The sequence below is a fragment of the Corvus cornix genome, chromosome 2, assembly GCF_000738735.6.
Source record: "Corvus cornix cornix isolate S_Up_H32 chromosome 2, ASM73873v5, whole genome shotgun sequence".
In the NCBI taxonomy this organism is placed as follows: Eukaryota; Metazoa; Chordata; class Aves; order Passeriformes; family Corvidae; genus Corvus; species Corvus cornix.
In genome coordinates, this window is record NC_046333.1 from 130,364,498 (window position 1) to 130,385,979 (window position 21,482).

The window sequence follows — 21,482 nt, forward strand, 5'->3', positions numbered from 1 at the left end:
GTCTTCCAGGGGATGTTCAGAGGTGCTGTGCTGGGGGGCTTCTGCTATGCCAAAATCCATGCACGTCTGGGGATCTACACAGTAGAAACACTGCAGTATTTTCTTATTTAAAAATATAATTTTTAAATTTAAAAAGTTTAATTTTCTTTAGCTAGACTGTTATTTACCATAGATTTTAGCATGCGTGTAAACATTTGACTATGGTATTTTATTTCTGTAAATGTGGTTAATATTTCTGAAACTGCTTTAAATACATATTGCATATGGTGTTTCATTTCTGTAAATGTGGTTAATATTTCTGAAACTGCTTCAAATACATATTGCATGCAGACAACAATGTGACTTTTGAAGACAAGTGCAATTTTTAATCTCATGTTTCAAGGTCAAAATCTCAACACTATATAACTCTATGTCTTATGTGCATTCACTTGCCATCATGCTAAATTGGTTTTTTAATTAGAGAGGGAAGAGTTTTTTGATTTACTTGTATTGCAGTAAACACTGGCAAAGACTTTGCCAAGGATAGACAGAATCACTGCAGTAATTGCACAGTGGCAGAGCCTGCACATTGTCTGAGACTACAGTTCTGCAGAAGGGTTTCCTTCCTCTACCATGTAGCATACATCACTCTAAAGTGTTGTAACCAAGATCTGACTCCCACAGGTGGACTGGGAACAAGGATTTTCCCTCTGGAAACTGGAATTGTCACTAATAGCTTGTACTTCAGAAGCATTGCAGCAGGTGCCATCCTCCAGGGACACAGATGTTCTGCACAGAACCTGTGGCACTCAGAGAAAATCCTGCTTTCCAGGGCATAGTATTTAAATCTTTATGTGGATCTGAAGCACTCTGGTCATTTGTCTCTCCTGTTTAAATAGAAATTCTCAATCACTACACTGGTGAAATACTGCAGGTAGAAACTGTAAAAGTAGTGGCCTTCAGATGTGGAGCTGAACCATAAATAAGGTTTGTCTGGACCTCTGCCAGCAGCAGGTCTGTAAGTCTTCAGCCAGAGCCCATGTTTCTTACCATCCTCATGTCCCTGCAGAGCAAATGCACTGTGCTCCACATGTGGCTGGCAGGGCTGGAGGTCACCTACTTCTTCCTGAGGAACATGCTTCCCAAAACACAGCAGGCAGTGTTGAGTCCTTCACTGGCATTCAAAATGACATCTTTCCACCACATATGGTAGGAAGGCAGTACTGCTCTCAGCATGAAGAGAGCATGAAGAGATGCATGGTTGTTAAGCAGACTGTCTGTAATTGGATCTGAAGTTAAGGAAGGGACTACAACTAAAATTAAGACATCATCCCTAACACTGAAGTTGCCGTAAGCTCAGAGGGATCTCCTTCCAACCAAATTCTATTCATGAAATTACTTTTTCAGAGAAAATGTGAGTCAGCTAGTGGATCTACATGCTATTATATGGTTTGTAGCTCTTTTTAATTGCTTTCGGTAATCTGGACCACAAATTATTGAAGAAGTTGCCTTCACAAACTAAATGGAAAATTACAGTTGCACAGAAAGTTTATTTTTCTTCATCCAACATACCTCCACTTCTGAGCAGTTTAGAGAAAAGTCTGTGCTTATTCTCAATAAGATATCTTGTTTCTATGTGTGCCAAAGTGCAGAGCATTTCCAGGCCCTCACCCATGGGAGATAAGAGCACACCTTAAAGGAAGTGGCAGATGGACCAAGTGAAACCATGATGTATTTCCTTCTCATGGGGGAGAATGACATAACTTCTTACTCACAAGCAAAACAACAAATCCTTTTTTGGCACCCAGTGCTTTCTTGATTCAATAAAAAGGATGCTATCTGGTCCTCAGAGCACCATTAGTGTGAGTAACATCAGCCAGACTACTTGCTTGAGCAAAAATCTGCAAGCATATTTGCTGCAGGCATCTGTCTTCCTCCTCTTTGTATGATGCAACCCCAAACACTGGCAGGGGTAACAGAGCTGCCCTTTCCCAACTTGTCACCTCTTTTCAGGTTTCCATATAAGATACTTATCTACAAGAAGGTCTTGATCTGATAATACTTATGAAGAAAAGCCTTGCTGCACTCAGCATATAGAAGCTGTATCCTGTAACCAAACATATGTATTTAAATCCCTACTTAGGACAAAAGCTGTGCATTATAAATTGGTAATTTTCAAAATATTGCATGAAAGAGATGCTCAATTCATTTAAATGGAGTGTAGTTAACATAAAAACTATTTATGATGATGAAGGATCTCATAAAACCGAGTGAGTAGAAAGATGGCAGGTGAGGAGTCACAGCTCACTGTGGTCTGAATATGGTGTGTAATGGCAGCCAAGCATGTCAACAAACATGGGACTTAGTCTAAAAGTGGACTGAAAGCAGGAAAGAAAATTATGTTTTTTCACTTTCTAACAGAGGAAAAAGAATTATGTTTTATCACTCTCTAAAACTTAGCATCTAGAGCAAAATGAACTGCAGCCTCTCTCTCTCTCTTGCAGAGCATTAAAGAAGGAACACTGAAAGGAAACAAACACAGTTAACTGGTTGGAGCAGCTGCCTTAAGGGAAATACTAACAGGTCTTGGACTTTTCAGTGTGAAGAGGAGAAGGCTGAGGAGGAAATGGCAGATAATTTCAGTTTCACAAAGCTAGTGGGGAAAGTGAGTGAAAAAACTGCTGCTCACAAGGTCCCGTAGGTGATACTCTAAACAGCATCTCCTGTTGCTGCTTTGCCCTCTTTTCTCAGAGACAGCACAGAGCTGGAAGAACCACAAGCCCAAAGCAGCAGGGCATTTCTTCTCTCTGGGTCTGTAGACTGTTTTTTGATAATTATCCACAGGCAGTCTGAAGTCCATAAACCAAAGAATATCAATTTGCTTTGCCAAGCTGCACTGGCAACCTCTGTTCCCAGGGCTTCATCAGCTGGGCACACCATCCGAGCCACAGCAGAGATGCCAGTGGAGATGCTTCTGTCAAAGTCTATATGCCACACATCCTGGTGGGGCTGGGCAACTTCCGAGTACTACTGCTGGCAAAAATCCTACCATGGGTGCAAAGGGAGCATCCCAGCTCCAGTGGCTTACTTCTGAATGGAGCAAGGCAAGGAGGAGCAAATGCAGCCATTTGTGACACAAGATTACATCAAGAGTAGGAGGAAAACCTTAAAGCACAGAAGTTTGAAAATAAAGTTAAAAAGCAAATAAACTGGCATTGTGGCAGCAAAGCTTGGGGGCATCCCACTGGGCACCACTCAGGGATTCAAGCTGTGTAGAGGGGAATACATCCTGAGCAAAGTGAGAGCAAAGCTGTGAATTGTAGAAGTACGCACGTTACTGAAAGCCACAGATGGACACACAAATAGTAGCCTGGCCATGCCAAAGTTATTGCAGTCCATTCTGAGCTCAGTGGAAGTTAGACCAATAAGCAATTCAGTGAAACACACACAGCATCAGAGCACGGGTGCAAAGCTCAGCGGAACTGGAGGTCCTTCCTCCAGAGGAGCAGCCACCAAGCTCCCCCTCACCCCTGCATGGGAGGGCTGCCTGTCCAGTGCCTTCCCATTGCTCCCCCTGCTCTCCCACTCTCACCACGCCTCAGGTGGGCAGTGCCAAGTCTGGTTCAGGACATGGCAAGCCTGGGACACCACACTAAGTCCAGAGGGGGAAGGAAGGCTAGTCCCTGCATGCAGTGACTGCAGATGCAGGAGATGAAGTCAGGCATCCTTCAGTGTAGCCATGTGACAGTCTGCATTTTCTCACTAAAAATTCCCACCTGCCTTTCTCCTGTTGGCCCAAAGAGCAGTCAAAGCTCTGCTCTGGGCAATCTGTGTCTAACAGGAGGCTTTTGAGTGCATACATGCAGAGTATCAGAAACAACTCCTATTTAGAAAGTAATTGCATTTTAAAATGAATCATGCATAAATTTCAATACTTGGAGGAAGTGTGTTACACTAATCATTTTGTTAGCAAATTATTAACCATGTTGCAGGTGGCACTGTAAAACAAGCCACACAGAACCTGTGTGCTCTCTTGTGGGTGTGTTGTCCCCACTGTCTGACAGCAGGGAACCTGTTGCAGCAAAATTGCTAAAATCACAAGTAATTTGCACACTGAATTTCAGTGGCTATAGGCAAAAAACCCCGTGACCTTGATGATCTCACATTTATGATTACGGAGGACAAATGCGGAAGTATTTGCAAACCCCTGTGTGACGTGATCACTGAGGGAGGAGTGGGGCTTGCTGCAACATCTATGGGAGACTTCTGGAGTGACAATACCAGGAGGGGTGGGTGGGGAGGTTGTCAGGTTGCACACTAGCAGCATGGGTTCTCTGGTTGTGACGTATGGTGGGATTCACCCTTTTTCCTGCAGCCATCCCTACCCTGCATTGCATCCCTATATCTGGCCCGTGGTCCCTCCTGGAAGCGATGTCAGAAACAAGGCTTCTTCACACCTCTCTGGAGCATAATGAAGAGAATAACACAGTGTTCCCTTTTTTTTAACTGCAGGGGGTTACATTTAGAGACTTAGAAGTTACTCTATAAACTTCCCACAGAGCCTGCCACCTTTAAAAGTGCTGGTGGTGTATGACCAACAATGTGACATTTTAGCAAGATTTTAACACAAGATGCCATGTGTGTCTTGGGTACTACTGCAAACCTACTGTTGCATGGGTCCTACAAGTGAAAAAACACAAAAGAGTGTTTTGTCCGGCCCTCTCTGTCCTGTGCTACCACACTGAACCAGAACTGGTGGGGACTGCAGGCAAGACAGACAGGTCTCATTAAATATTATTTAACACACCTGGAAGACGTACCTGATAAAAGCTACACCTCAGCCCACAGCATTTGCCCTCCTAACTGAGCAATGAGATAGTCCAGGAAAGAGAGCCAGAGGAGGACCAGCCCCACATCTCGCACCGGCATTTATCTCCTGTGCTTGTGAGGCAGACACAGGAATGATTTACATGTTGCATTCAGCTCTACAGTCTTCAGAGGTGTTGCAAGAAATGAATTGAAGGGTTCACTTTTTGAGATTCAATAGTTTATTAGTCCAGGGATTTCATCAGTACATAGTCTCTTCTCTGGGTGCCACAGTTTCTCTAAAAAGCCTTACCAGGGAGAAAGAAGAGCTGTAGCAGATTGTAGACACAGAGCTCACCTGCTTCCTTCCTCTGCAGCAGCCTTCTGTAGATCCCGTTATCATCACCAGCACTGCTGCTGTCAGGAGCCCTTTCTCCCATTTGTATCTGAACCCCAAACAGCCCAAGACAGAGAACTCAGGTCTTTAAAGCTTTCCAAGGGGTTGATATTGAAAGGCTTGAAAGGATGTGAGGGTCAAATCCACAGTACATCCATTGATTTTATTGAAAATATCTTTGTTTTACTTGACTAAATTTTATCAATAATTCTCCCAAATCCAAAATCCTGTAGCACCATGCAAATCCACATAGTGCCATAATAACCAATGAGTGTGTTTTCTTCCAAAGCATAAGCAAACTTTTCTTCATGCAGTTCATCTGTCACTGTTAAAGATTACAGAGCTGGACATGCTCTGTAATTCCTCTTACAAATCTGATCTATCGTCTTGAAGAGAGCTTTTTATAACAGCTATTACACTATAACTGGCATTTTGTGTGTTCTTAGACTTCTTTTTTCTGTATTTATTTTATTTTATTTGGACACTGTGAGTTTTGCTCTTTTGGCCTTGGTGCACTCAGTGCTGTGACTCACGTATTCCACAGCCACTGCCAGATCTCCGGGTCCAGCATTATAATTATCACATTAGGATCTGTCATTGTAGCCCTGGCTTAATAAATAGCAGAACAGTGATTAGAATCGCTGATTGATCCATTCCACAGTTTTGGACACTCACATCTGAGATGAACAGAGGGAGTGTTAAAGATATTAAAGACTTGAAATGTCAGTATTCCAGATTAAATTAGTATTAATCAGTCATTCCAGGTACAGTAGCTTCTATATATAGTAAGAATTGCTGTATTTGGTAATCTGGTGATGATCAACTAAAACCATGACTCAAATTAATCTCATGTGCTGCAAGGGAAAGCCCCAGCCTTTCCTCCATGCCCAGCTTGCTGGAGCCATTAAAATCAGAGCAGATTATTTGGGTTCCTTCAGGTGAAATTCACAGTGCTGTTCAGGAGAGCATGTCAGGCACTGCAGTCCCAGGTGGACATTCAATCCACAGGACCAGACTAGACCAGGTTCAACACAAGAAAAGCCCTGAAACGTGCAAAGTATAAATGCTCAGCACCAGCTCTCTCACTCCACATCCACAGGTCAGAAGTAACACACCCTGATGGTGTCTGAGCTACAGCTCCATGGAGGGGATGCTGCTGTTTGTGGATTTTCACCCTCCAGCTTCCCCATGCTCTGCCTGAAAACTTAGGGCAAGCATGGAGCCTGCAGGTGAACCAAAAGGGCCAGTGAGAGATTGACTGGGACTGTAAGGTGGAGGCATATATTTAAATTGGTTTTGTCCAAAGGCAGTACTATGCTGTTCAGAGACCAGCAGCAGCCCCAGAAGATAGAATTGCAGTGATGTCTGCTTGCTGTGAACAGGAAAAGTCAAGTGGCACGCCATGCCCACTGCACAGCTCCTTGTGGCAGCTTGTGACATCTCGGGGGAATGGGCCCACCTCATTGGTTTTTTTTCTTTGAAAAACCATAAGTTTTAGAAAGAAATTTTGTTATCCTGGAAGGAGTGGAAGGAGATAAGCAAGGATATGAAAATTTACTAGGAAAATCCAAATTTTTTATCATACGTTCTATGTATCCAGTGATGCTATGAACATGGATGGCTTTTATTCCTAAGGGCTGTATGATCAACATGGACATTTTATATTTCTTCAAAACCTGCTTGGTTGAGAGTTGTAGCTTGACAGATATAGAGTAGACTAAGGAAATGTGCTGGTTGCATAGAGCTATACTTTCAGTTCATAAATATAATCTTAAAAATTACTTTAATTTGTGCAATTTTGTTTTCATTTTTGAATGGGGCAAATGTTCTGACAGTTTAAAAGTTCTGAAAACTAAATTCTCTAGACTGCTCTGGGTTGACATTAGGTTGTGTGCTGATAGCTCAAAAGCATTCATCCAAAATACAGCAACATCGATCTTGTCTGTGCTTGTCTTTTTTCTGTTCTCGTCAATACTTTATTCTCGATAAATACTTTATTCTAGATCATTAAGATCTCCTTCCAGGGAGATCTTAATGCCAAACAAGCATTGAGTCATTCTGCAATGTGATGCTTTACCCCTAGAGAACTGCTAGAAGTCAGCCCCTCAGCAGAGGAGATTGTGGGCAGACACTGACCCTGTTCCCTCCTTTCCAGTGCATGGAAACTGTGGTGCATGAAAACTGTGCAGCCCAAAATGGGGACTCCAACTTTCACCTTATTAGTGTTGCATCTTTTTGCCTTCATCATCTGGGAAGACGAGCTGCCAGGCTGGAGATTTGGCTTTTCTGAGTCATATGTGGGCAAAAATGTAATGACTGTACCTCTGACCAGCACAGTCAAGTGGAAAATAGTACAATTATGCCCAACAGTAAGTGTGGATTAGGGCACACCATGTCAGCTACCTGCTTTCTGTCCCTGAATGTATGATTTCACTTCTCTTCATCTCCAAAATTGGGGTAACAGTGCTCATCTACATTTCTAAAGTGTTTCCAGGCTAAAGGCCAAACACCTTTACTAGGAGTGATTTATTTTTAACTCTCTCACCACCCCGTTTGTATATGTGAAGGATGCTGTGCTCTCATATCTTTGAGGCTCCTGGTGCTTCCTGCCTTGAGATCCTAGGTTTCTATGCAGCCTGTGTTCAGAGATGTAAGGAATCCTCACTGTACTTGCCAAGCAGCAAACTTGCCCAGCATGCACAATCTTTTCTCTCCTTGAAAACATTCTTAGGAATTTCCTACTGAGACTCAAAGGCAGTCATATATTTTATTTATTTTATTACAAGGCATGTAAGTAAAAACTTGCATATCTGAAAAAAAGATATTAGATAGAAAATAGTAATAAAATTAACATTATTATCTTAAGAAAATTGGTAATAAATACATTTCCCCTCGACATTAAAATGCTTGTTATTTTGCACAAAAATAAATACAGCATAGCTCTGGCATAGAGAAAGGCCAAGGATGGATACAAGAAGTCCATGTGGTGTCATAAAAAAGCTCAGGTGATTTTTAAAGGTTTGGCAGCCTGCACTTGATGCACTTTGATACAACTTGCACTTTAATTTTAATTTCACTATGATTTTTAAACAGTCCCATAATATGAAAAGATGAGAGGAAAATTTGTTTGACTATAAGATTTTTCCTTTAAATATTTTCAAAGTAAGAGATGTGTAAACTCACTGAAACTAATCCGCAAAATAAAGAAAAAAATACCAAACAGGTGTCTTTGTGGTTATTTTACAAAAATGCATTTTTTTTCAGCTGTGGGTGCTCAAGCCTGACCAGCCAACTGACACAGGACCAATCTCCAGTCATTTCCTCAATTCTTTACAGTTTTACAAAAGAAATATTAATAACAAGGAGAAATGCGGAGACAGTAGTATTCACTTCCCAAGTCACGGCATTTGAGGTTCTTACACTATTATCCAAAGGTGAGAAGAGAAAGAACAGGTGTATTCCAGAACAGTTCCCAGCATAATTTTGGGTCATTCTGGTCTATACTTTTCTTTTAAAACTACTGACAAAAAAAAAAAAAGAAAAAGAGGAAGAGAGACATTTCCATGCACTGTGCTGTTCTTATGCCAGCACATATCACAAGCACAACTGTGAACCTAAGTCACTGATAGCCCAATCTAATATAGATTGATTGATTGTCCCATGACAAAGTTAGATAATGTCCACAAAATGCCACAAGCTCTGGCAGAGTCCAGTGTTCCTAAAGTACTGATAGGTCATGGCAAGACTTGGACTTGAGTTTGAAGGCCATGTTCTTGTTGTTCTTGGCAACTATTTTGCCCCAGAACCGCCTGGCTTTCTTGGGGATGCTCTCTCTCCGTTTCTGTAGTGCCAGTCGCTTCTCGTTCTTTTCCTTGCTGTCCCTCCGGAGCCGGACTTGCCGCACGATGCCTTCGAACAACTCTTTCACGTTGTGCTGCACAGCTGCTGAGGTCTCAATGAACTTGCAGTCAAACACGACGGCACAGGCTCGCCCCTCTGCAAAATTGCAAGGTGGACACGTTACATGGGGTCACAAGCCCCCGGGAGGAGGGAAGAAGAGACAAGCTGCCATGTGCAGGGGAGTCAGAGCCACCAGGGAATTCCTCAAGCCTAATGTAGGCACAGATAAGTCTTTAATTACCTGATGCTGCCTGCTAGCCCATGATCCATCTGCTCTGTGTCACAGCCCCTTTCCAGAGGAGGAGGGGGGGGGGGGGTGGCGTTAATTCTCTCCCAGTAAAGCCCAGCCCACGCTGCTGGCTGCAAAGGTAGCATGGAATGACAGACTTGAGCTGAGACACTGAAGGCTGGGAGGCCAGCAATGCCTCAGTACCACCTGGCCATCTTCGATGCAGACTCCCTCAAGGTGCACTGAAAGGTGATAATGGCCCTCTCCAGGCATACAGCACAGCACTGGAAGCAGGGCACATTCCTCCTTCATGGGCCATGGGTGTAAACCAGAGCCTTGGAACGGTAGTAATTTCAGTGAGAACAGACACATGTACAAAACCCTTAATAAAGGCAGAACTGTGTCTATGGCTTTAGGGGTACATCTGAAAACAGTTCTTACCCCAAATTACATGAGCCTAAGCTAAACCTGACAGGTGTCTTTCGCACACAAGCCAATTTATTGTCTTCTGGCTTGCTGTGAATTCATTGCCAGGGCCACTACAGTGACATGAATTCACCTGCCATCTTCCTAAAGAACTTTCAAGCTGGGCAAAGAGGAATGAGAAGGCAACCCTGGGCTCCCTGTGAGCACCTCAGTTCAAGCCCTTCACTTGGGGCAACTGCAACAGGAGCCAGAGGAACTGTGCACATCCACAGAGAAAGGAAGACAAAGTCTAGCTCAGCTGGGGAACAGAAGAGCAGAACAGCTGCAGAGAGAAGGAAATGCTGAGCAGAAGAACCCATGTTTCTAATGGGCCAAGATAAGAACATCAAATGCACTGCTATGTGTTATGGTGTGTCACCTCAGCCTTAGGGAAGGCTCTCCAAGAAGAGATTTTACTGATTGAGGATGTTGAGAGCCAGCAACAATGTTCCCAACAGTCTTCCCATTCCTATTTATGGGCTTAGTGGTTATTGATTTGTGTGTAGCCAAGGGAAGGCTGATTTAGCATCCCAAAGCAAGGCAGTAAGGAGACCTCTTCTGAAAGGCTGCACAGTTCCTGCCCAGACTAGCAAAATAAAGACTGAGAGGGAATTTTAATTCATCAGGGAGGACAGAAAACTGGTTATAAAGAAGAGAATTTTTGGCAGCAGAATAAAGGGGGATAAACTCATTATGTGTAAATATGCATTGGGAATCCAAAGTGTTTTCAGCTACCAGAGAAATAACATCTTGCAGTGGTCTTACACTAGGAGCTAGAAGGGAAGAAATCCCATTTATGATGGTACTTAATAAATACAGAAATGGGATTATCTGACATATAACAGTATTACCAAGGAAGGCTTAAGGACCTGGCAGACCCTTCCCAGTACTCTGCCCTCTCTTCCAGTCCTCTGTTGTTTTATTGCTCTTTTATTGCCCAGTCCTAATCACAACGTACTCCCTCAGCCAGAGCACTGCAGTTTGTCCAAAAGCTACTAGATGACTTTTAATGCTTATGTTGGGTTTATGCTCATCATTTCCTTACCTGCCACTGACACTTCACGGCACCTGACAAGGTCACTTTTGTTGCCAACCAAAATAATGGGGATATCTTCTTTCTGGCGTGCCCTGCGGAGCTGTATTCTGAGTTCAGAGGCCTTCTCAAAGCTTGCTCGGTCTGTGATGGAGTAGACAATCAAGTAGGCGTCTCCCACTTGCATGCAGTGGTCTCGAATCCATTCTCCCTCACGCTGTTCAAATTAAATGGTCAGACATCATTATGCCCGGAGCAGGTTTTACTTAGAAAGTAAAACATTAGAGAATCCAAATGCATTCCTGCTGTAAACTGTAATGGGTATGGTTTGAATCACAGTTATACTACAAGTAATTCCAATGTGGTGATGGTATGAATACTTCACCACAAAGGAGGGCAAAAACTCACCCAGATAATTTATTGTGCTGGCTTTAGGCTGGAGTGAACATGGTCTGGGGAGAAAGCTTGAATGTTTTGTTTTATCATTAAAAAATGAGGACTTGCACTTCTCAGGCTCACAGTGCAGAGCCATTAGGCATGCTTGCCTTGATGTGGGGTAGGGTTAATTCTATATCTTCCCTGATTCTGCTGTACGGAAAACATCTATTTTCTTTCCTAAAGGAAACTTACTTTTTATATTAGCAGTTATTCATATACACTTTCCTGTCAGCATTTGATGAAAACAAATTTAAGTACCTTATTATCCCACATGTCGAGCAGTATAACAGTTGCACTTTCCCCATCCACCATCAGGGTTCTTTCATACGTGTCTTCTGGAAAGAAAAGCAGAAATGTTGGTAATATATTATTTTGTGTCATCATGTACACTACAAAAATCCAAGTTGTTGAATGTGGGTGATTTGTTCACAGAGTTATTGAGTCAAATTTTAGGGCAGCTCACATCTAGTTCTTTCCTCATTTCCATCAGCACTGAACCTGCACTCTGTTCGTTATTGGTTGCCTTACTTTCCATGATAGATGAAGGATGCTGAAAGATCAGGAAACAAAGTGTTCATTATTTTGGCCGACACTCTCTTTATCTTATGTGGGAGAGAGAAAATAGAACCAGTGGAAGAAATAACCAAAGGCTGAACATTTGCCCCATGGGAGCAGCAGAATCCAGCAAGGCTGAGTAATGGAAAATATTTGCTTTCACTTTAGGATGGACAATTTACGGGTGAACAGTCACTGCTGCTGAGAGCAATACAGAGAACAGCCTACCAAGTGAGGAAGACAGGGTGTTGTGGGACAACAGCTGTTGAGTTTGAAAGAGACCGAAACTTCTGTTGCGCACTAGTTTCTCTCCCATTACACAGTTTCCCACATCACTTTTGATGTTAAATAGCAGAAAAATGAAAAAAAACACAGAAGGTCTGTTATTTTGTACTGCAGCCATAAAAATTCATACCTAGATTATAAATGCCATGCAGCAAAATTCTGCCTAGATCTAAGGGGGCTGTTGCCACTCTGAATTTTGATCAACCCTTGCTGTGAAATCTCAGTCTAGCTTCTGCTTCAAATACCAATCTTTCTTCTTTTCCCCAAAGCTGGGGACATTTGGATGAGCAATAAGGGGTTTGGACCCATTTCTAATCTTGCACTAGTGGTCAGTGAAGAAAAAGCTGTTCTTTGGATAGTGCAGCATTTAAAGGATCTGTCCCAACCATGCTTGAAGATAGGGCTGTGTCTAACCTGTGCCTCATAAGACTTCTGCTCAGCACTGATGAAGTGAACTTTCCCCTAAATAGTAATCAGAGCCTTTCCTCAAAGCTAGGAGTCTACATCCCAGCAAAAATATGAGCCAAAAATATTACACATGTAAAATAAAGTCAAATGGAGCCCATGCTTAAAATGTCAAGACTAAAAAGACAGAGCTAACTCTAGGAGTAGTTTCCCTTGAGGTCCCAAGAGTATGAGACTTGTGTTCATAAGTTAGCTTCAACTTACAGTCAGTAGCAAAGCTTCTCCATAAAAGCAGCTGTACTCCTCTGCAAGTTGGCTACCCTGAAACTATCCTCTCATGTAATAAAATTTCCAGTGTGTAGGATGAAGCTCCAGTTTGTAAAGCTAAAGAAAATAGTTTCTTCGAGTGACTGAGCATCTGTGTGAGAACAAGCTCCATGCACACCAGAGGACAACATCCAGAAGACTCCTTCTGCACTGCACTACATATAGAGAAGCTACAAATGCATAATCACACTCCTTGAAAATACTATGCCTAAATAGTCATATTCAGCACTGATTTGCACCTTGGTCAGTCCAAAGGAACTTCTGTAGAATATAAAACACAAGCGCTTAGTTCATTTCATGCTTTTTTCAAAGCTGACACTAAAAAAGGAGAAAAATAACAACAGCAAGACTTCCAATTACATCTGCAGAGCTGGCCTTGAAAATCTGTCACTGCTATACTCCAAGCAATGCTGCTGGAAGTGTGATGGAAAGAGGAAACCACATGGCTTCACATGAAGGAAAAGAAAACTGCCTGACAGAGATGTGCAAAGCAAATCAGCTGCACTTTCTGATGGCTTGTCCAAGGATCCTACTCTACTTCACTCGTTTAGCACTAGGAAAACTTTTATCAGAGATACTCCAGGCTGAGGAGCTGTTAGAACTATGGAAAAAGTTGATGACAGAAGCTGAAGGCAGAGCACATCTAAATCAGTGAAATCCCCTAAAGGCACAAATCTCTGTGTCCCCCTGAGACAGCAAGCAAGGAAAATGTGGGTCCAACCTTCCTGGTACTGGGCTTTTTAAAATCCTGGGCAAAACTTCCCCTAACTGCAGAGTTAGAGGCCTATGCCGCAGAGAAGGTTGGAAGAGAAGCCCAGAAATTCTCTGTTGTAGCACTGCCACCATCACACCAAGGAAATACAGGCAGGAGACAGAAGGGATATGGGAGAGACAAAGAAAGTCCTGCATACTGACAAATGCAGGCAGCAAACTGCATGTCCCCTGAAAGCAACAGCATCCTTAGAGACACAGCAGATTTCCATGGCAGCACAACCCTTCCACATCAACATCTTGCACACAACATAGCTCAGGAATTGGTGCCACACCTTCTGCGTGATCTGATCTTTGGGATTAAAGAACACTTTGCAATCCTAGACAAAGCAGGGGAGGATATCAAGGGGGAAGCTACAGCTTGTGCCTTTCCCCCCGATGGGCAACAGGAATTTTCCTACTCTGTTGAAGGACCTTTATCTTTTTTCCTCCTGAAGGAGCCCATACTGTGCAAGTAACATGAAACAAGGTTTTTACTCAAAATTATATATGTTTCACTCAAACTCCATCCAGCCTGCACTAAGGCAGTGTGTTCATACAGAAAGGCTGAGATGACTTCTAATGGCAAATATTTTGGAGGCGACTTTTTCCTTACATATCATTTTAAAGTATTTAATTCTTGTAAATCATGAGGACCTTCAGTTGTTTTCTCTCCCACAAGTAAAGCTGGAGTCAGCCCTGTGGTGCCAGTGGTGACACAAATGTTGGACCAGCATGAAAGCTGAAGCAGACTCTTGTATTGCATCATCACAGGCAGGAATGAGGCAGTTTCCAACAGGTATTTTGGAATGAAATAGCATGGGAATCTGAATTGCTCTCTTTCAGTGGCTTTCAATCATTGTTGGAGAGTATCTTACTCATCTTATTTTGCTTTTGTGCTCTCTTAAAAGCAGTGCTTGAGTTCAATCAATCAGTTTTGATGACCAGACCCAAACGCTTGCTACTCTGGTTTACATTAAATGGCCTCTTTCTGTGGCAATTACTACAGGCAGAGCTGACTGCAAGTGAACACCAACACCCCAGGACATAATTACCTACCTCCCAGCACCTCACAGTCACTGTCAATGCTGTCGTGCACCCCTGCAAAGATGTTGGCTAGCGAGGACTTCCCTACTCCTTGCTCCCCGATCAGCACCACCCGGTAGCAGCTGCTGCCAGACTCAGAGGAGATGACAGAGTCGGATGACTCTGAGGACCAGCTCCTTCTGTAATATTCATCAGGACTGATGGTGTATCGTTTCTGTGGGTTGTACTCATTGGAGTCTTTCTGGACCAGCAGATTCTTTCCATCAGCAGGGATGCTCCATCGCTGCTGCTGCTGGTGCAGACTGCTGTTGTGGGTGCGACGCATGGTAACGTTGTTGAGAGTCATTTTTAACCCCTAGTGAGAAATAGGGAAATCACAAATGTTATCCACAAAATATTTAGAAATGCTTTCTTACTAGCTGCAAGGCAGCACATCATGCTCCTCTGTAGGGACCTAATATGTGAGGAAAAAAAAAAATTAACGTTTCTGCACTCTTTTGTACTTGGTGGTACACAAAGAAATATTTCTCATTAGTAAGACTTATCCCATTTCCTAGGGATAATACCGCCCTCACATGCTAAATCCTATCTTGTTTAGCCTTTACAAGCTCAGGGCTGTGCTAGGTGCAGCCCAGTCCTGGAAAGAGGGAGACATTGCTGTGTCCCAGGAAAAGGAAGCGACAGTACTCACCACGCCTGTCTCGTCCTGCACAGCAGCCTCAGCCCTGCCGAGAGACTGCCTGTGCTACAGGCAATGTTCACCATCTTTTGGCTTGACTGGGGACAAGCAGAGGCACTGTTCTCAGTTGCCTCCAACTGCCAGTGCAGCTGGATGTGCAGCATCTTTCTCATTGTCTCAGTTAAGAGTTGAAACTCTTGGGAAAGCAATAAGGCATCACTCACTGCAGTCTTAGACAACCCTGGTACAAAATGTTATGCAAGAAAGTCTTGCTGTGATGGGGTGGATTTGGGTCTGGTCTTGTCTGTGGTCAGGTAAACAAAGAATGGTTCTGCCTCAGACAGCGACTTTTTGGCTGGAAAGAGGGAGGACATTGTGAAGTCCAACAGCTTTCCTAAGGAGGTACAGGTTATAGCTTCTACAGGAGATATCACTGGGAGAAAAGGCTCATTAATTTATAGATATTAAATCAATAACTTCATTACTGCACAATTAATTAGATAGATTCACTCTTCTTACATAAGCGTGGCTCTTAATTACATTTTACTCAGCAAACTCTATTTTGCCTTGCTTGGAGGCAGAGAACAGTGATGTCATTCTCACAGGCCAACAGCTACCATTTTTAGGAAAGTTACTTTGATGCATTCCAGCTCCTAAAGTGACCGTTATTTAGACATTTTTCTTTTTTGCCCTATATCTGATGTTTCTTGGCTCTTGCCTCCGTATCAGTAAATAGGGTATTTGCCCATAAAATTCAGCCAACCACTTTCAAAGCTCAGTAATAGGTGGTGAACAATAAAGAGTACGGTAGAAAAACACATATGAATTGTTATTCTTCCTTATAAAAAACTATCTGAAAACCTCTGTGAGTAAATGCCCAGCAGGACATTGGACAAATATATAGAAAAAGCACTGTGTGAACTTACTGCAGCATACATAATATTTTCTCTGTGATGTGCAGTACTTTGGGGCAAAATGAGATCATTTGCATGGTCCTAGTCACAGTAACTTTGTCATCTACAAATACATCTAAAGAAGAAATCATGCACTAAGCAAAGGCTGCTTCACAAGCAAAATTAAATATTTACTGTGGTTGAATTTTAAAATGCACTTTTTCCTTGCAGTACCCATTGAAAAGACCAGATGAAAAAAGCCAGCTCTGATTCAATCAGAGAGTAACTCACAACCTGCAACAAGCAGTCACTCACAAAGCCATAATAAACACAAACATTTTACAATTTAGCCTCTAACAAATTGTCATCCTTCACTAAACAAAGCCAAACAAGTCCCTGTCACACACAGCACTCCAGGTTCAAGCTGCTTTTGATACCCCATACTGCATTTAGCTACCCAGTTCTCTAGCACCTCCAGTAAAAGACTGGGTCCAAATCCATTCTTACTTGTGCCAGGCTCCTGCAGCCAGTCCAGTCCTTTGCTCCCACTGCCCTTCTCTCTTGGTGGGCTGTGACACACTGAGAAGCTCTGCTGAAGTAAATCCTCTCCTGCTTTGGGGCTGCCTCTTTAATTCTTTCTCAGCAAACCTGGTTTATATTAAGCCCATCTGATCAGAGACAGGGCTTTTCCGTGACGTGGCTGGCCTTTCCATGTAACAGCCAGCCCCCAGCTGGGAGGAAGCAGACATGCAGAAGAGAAAAAACTTGCAAACAATCTCAAAAGACTTACTCAAAATCATATGATTGTTTTAATGTTGCCAGTAAAATAAACACTTTTGGTTCTTGCGTGATGAAAACAGGAAAGTGGAACAAAAATAAATAATACATGACATTTAGCCTCAGACAGCTTTTAATTCAAATGTTATCAAAATTAATGATGATTTTAAAATTACTTAAGTTTATTTAATGCATGAAATTCTGTAAGTGTATTATGTATCTGTTCTCTGTCTGCAAAACACACTTAAGCCCCTGCTGGACAAAACATTTCTCCGGAATAAAATATGTGAATGTTATTTTGAAATTTTCTTAGAAGTAGGAATATTATTCTAGGGGCTTTTTTGGGGTTTTGTTTGTTTCTTTGTTTCTAAAGCTCTAATATTTACAAACCTGTTATTTTCTGTCAGCCTCCAAGTGACTCTACCCAGTCTCCTGAACTGCATAACCAGATCTCCCTCACTTCTGATTCAATATTTTGCTACCAAGGGCTTGAAAAGACATCCAACTATGAATTCAGCGTTACTACAGCTGGATGTTGGCAAAGATGCATCAGAACATACAAAGTCTGCACGAAGTCACCCAGTGTTAATGCTGTGCACGGGAGCAATCGCTATATAGTGTACATGCCACACACCCAGGGTCTGGTCCTTAAATTTTTATAGCCTCATAGCTGATTGGCAGAAGAAATTTTGCCAGAAAGAAAAAAAATACAAACCTGTGGAAATTGTAACAACATATTTCTTCATTTAAAAAGGAAGAATGAGAAACTGACAGAACTACCTGCCAGGGATACCACAACTTTTATGTAAGCATACATAAACTCTGTACAGTCAGCTCCCAATTATCCAGACTCTGGATTAAATATAATGAGGTCCTACATCTTTCTTTTATATTTACATATTTACATTTTATATTTACATTTATATTTACAACCTCCTAGTCTCTGAATCCAATAGGACTAGTTCTCATCCTAGAAATTCTGAACAACTTTGGTTTTAAACAGGGGAAAGAATTTTTTCCATGCTACAGGCAAGCAAATCTTTAACTGACAATGTACCTTTATTGAAGGGAACACTGATATGCAGAAAACATCTCTCACTAATGTTACAATTGAAATTTCCTTGCTTTTTTTCCTCTTTGACTTTATTGCATTCCTGTGTCTTTTGTGAGGATTTTCAGGGACCTCCTGAGCCGTTCTCAAGTTTTAAAAGCCAGGAGCTTTTCACAAAGTAATAGGCACTTATCCATGTACATGGGAATTATGCAGCTCTACCAAGGGTAGAATTGAGCAAAATATGCCCTGATTTTTCTTCACCTGTGTTTCAGTGCTTGGCAGCAGCTAAACTGGTCCCGGGTCCTGCATTTTTACCTCACCTGTCTCTTACACATCAGTCTCTGGGCCTCTGCTGCTGAGTGATAATCCCAAAGAGCACAAAGTGCCACGTCCCTCTGTGTAGGATGTACAGAGGGGCTTGTAGTACTTACTGCACAAAATGTAACTACATCTCTCTCTGGGAAGGTTTGTGGCATGGACAGAACGTTGCAAAACTACTTTTCCTGTTTGCATTCTCAACTGAAGTTGCTCATTTTTTTGAAACATGCTGGAAACCATGAAGGTGAGTGGTTGGTTGGAGTACTATGCTCTGCACCTCAGGTTTGCTTAGCTCTCTATAAGTTGTCGGTAATTTGTCACCGCTGAGAAAAAAAGCAAAACCTGTCCACTGCAGGACTGGAGAGATTTATTGCCAGAGCGATTTCAGCAGAACTGCAGGCTCTAATGTCTCACCCAAATGTTTAACATATATCATGGCAGAAAGTGCAGACAGAAGAAATAAACCAAAGTCAGAAAAGCCTTTGTGTTTAGTTATAGTTACTGTTAGATTAGGAATTGCTAGACATCATCTTTCATATCCTCTTTGTAAAATTCAAGGCAGACAAAGAAAACACATCTCTCCAGAACTGCACAATATCTCTTCCATAAAGCCATCCAGAAGGGTTGTTCCAAACATGGCATGAAGCACTTGTACTTGGGGAACTTGCACATGTGTTTTGCTTTGTACTTTGCTTTGTCTCTTCTGAGCCTACTCTGGTTTTCCAACTGGACAATTAACTCTCCAGGTCCCATTCTGCACTACACATCCACAGGATGGAGCACTGCTGTTCCTCAGGGAATGCCATCAGCACTCATGAACTTCACTCACTCTATCTGTGGGAGAAACACTTTCTTACTTGTTTTAAAGCTGGGGAGAGATGCAGCCTTTTTAGCCTCCAGGTACTTACTTACAAGGGATAACAGCAGGTTGATTATTGAAATATATTAACTGAGTCCTTCTCAGGGACAAAAACAATCCCATAGGTTGATGGAGACTGGTGCAATCCTGGTTTGTTCAGGCCTTTTGCACTTTTTGCTGGTCAACGCTTCTGCAAGTCTTGTGCCTGCCCAAGACACAGGCACGAGAAGAGACAAACCATAAGGCCAGTGCTGTCGCAAAGCACACGAGTGCTTGAACATAACTGCCTGGTGCAATATTAAAATTCAGAGGCATTGTTTTTCATCCTTCTCATCCACTCTCTGTTTCATTAATCACATCTTAAAGGAATTCTCCCTGCAGCCAGGATGAAGTAAACATCGCAGAGTAACAGCTCTGCAATCCTTCCTTAGCCAATTACAATTAGACCAGGTGATGCTCAGAGCAATTAGGCAGAAATTTTCCATTGGATATAAAAGCAGGGCTTTTTAGCTGACACCTAATTAGCCAGTTTGTATTTATGTATATGATGGCAAAAGTAGTTCCTTAAACCACCTGGCAAAGGGTTGTCCATAGAGAGGACATAAATTGTCTTGGAGTGGGAGGGAAATTCAAGGGAGGAAAAAATAAAAAAGCAGGAAAACAGAATTCAAATTTCTTTCAATGAAAACTGAATGCAGCATGTCTGAAAGTGCAATTTCTCCCTATACATTCAGCAGAGGAGTTCACCTTCATTTCTCCACTCAGAAGACCTGACTTAGTAGACTTTGTTCCCAACACTGAGTTGCCTGCACAGGCAATGAATGAGGTCTGCCTGCCTTACTCTCCTCCAGACCGTTGTGGCATTTCACATTTTGCTCTGCTTCTCACATCTGGCAGTGCTAGCAGGCCCCTGGCTATTCTTAGCCCTACCAACAACAGCAGCTATGGACAGAAATTAATTTGGGTGCTGGGCTGGATAGTGCCGGACACACTGGGGGTGCCCACAGTAACTGCATGCCCTAGGGAAGCTGCTCCATTGTCACCATTCATTCCTAATACACAAAGAGCCACAGGCAGCTTGGTGAGCAAATGTAGAACAAAAGGCAAAAATAGATGTGGGATAAAGCAGCTTTGGGCCCACAGCAATGGGGCCATTATATTGTTTACACCAACTCTGCCCACAGCTTTGCCTATCCCAATTCATATCCAATGACTGGGTACGAAGTTTCATGCTGACTGAGAAAGGTACAAGGGATCAAACACTCTGAGACTGGGATGTACGAGGTAGGGAAATGAAGGATTATGTGCCTAAGGTAAATTACTAAGGGTCTTAAGAGGGGGACAGGGCAGAGAAAGACACTGAGAAATTAAGGAATAATAAAGCATTGATTCACTTTAAGGGAAACAATCAGGAGCACCTGAAAGTGCCACCATCCAATCTACAAAATAGCCATTGCTCTTTTCAGTGGAGTAGATTTGGTAGACACTGTTCCCAGCAGTTGCTTGCAGGGAGTACTGAACTTGTTCCACCATCTTCTTTCCCTCCACATGACAGTAGCATTTTTACAATGCTTTAACTGAGCACTAAAAGCAGAACATGATCATTTGGTGATGAGCACAAGGATAGGGAAGGAGCACTGATCTGCACTCCTTATGCACAAGTTAGCTGTAAAAGCCAGAATTAGAGCTCTCAGGGAAGAGGATTGCCTTTAATCAGCTGACTCATTGGAGAACCCCTTCTTAGTCTATTACTTGCAGATAATCTGGATTCTGATGCACCAAAAGGAAGGCGTGTTCTATATCTGTGTACTGCTTTGATGTCTATAATGGGTGTCCAAAGGTATTTTCCTCATTAACGCCTTAAGCCAGCACAGTTGAAGACTCAGCAATAAATGAGAAAGGAGCAGCCAGGGGAAGAAATGCAGTTCATTCCATAATAAAATACAAGTTACTTTTTAGTCTAGTTAACTGAAAAGAAATTAAAACAGCTGTCATCTTTGAGGGCAGAAAAAAGAGCAATGATAAAGAGCAAATGGCAAAACTGGATTGTTTCAGTAAGAGTTACTTAGCAAAAGGATTGCCTATTTCCCACTCTTGCACTCAATGACTGTAATGAATTCTGCCAATAATTGTCCAGGGATCAGGATTAAGTCATATATGACAGAAATAAATGTGCTTTTCAATGCAAATTTTAAAAAATCATAATATACTAATAATAGCAGGATGTGATAATAGCCATAAATGTTCTTCGAATACAGAGCTAAAAAAACCTTCAGATGAATGGCA

The 21,482-nt window shown here is 42.3% G+C and overlaps 1 protein-coding gene across 1 annotated transcript; it reads right to left on the reverse strand.

Moving 5' to 3' along the window:
• Positions 1-7,935: 7,935 nt before the first annotated feature.
• On the reverse strand, positions 7,936-16,836 carry GEM (GTP binding protein overexpressed in skeletal muscle). Its single transcript, XM_010404974.3, has 5 exons — positions 16,696-16,836; positions 14,629-14,971; positions 11,506-11,582; positions 10,822-11,026; positions 7,936-9,178 (listed from the first exon to the last, which is right to left on the reverse strand). Exons 2-5 carry the CDS (start codon positions 14,960-14,962, stop codon positions 8,901-8,903), a joined length of 894 nt encoding a protein of 297 aa, XP_010403276.1. The 5' UTR covers positions 14,963-14,971; positions 16,696-16,836; the 3' UTR covers positions 7,936-8,900.
• Positions 16,837-21,482: the final 4,646 nt, after the last annotated feature.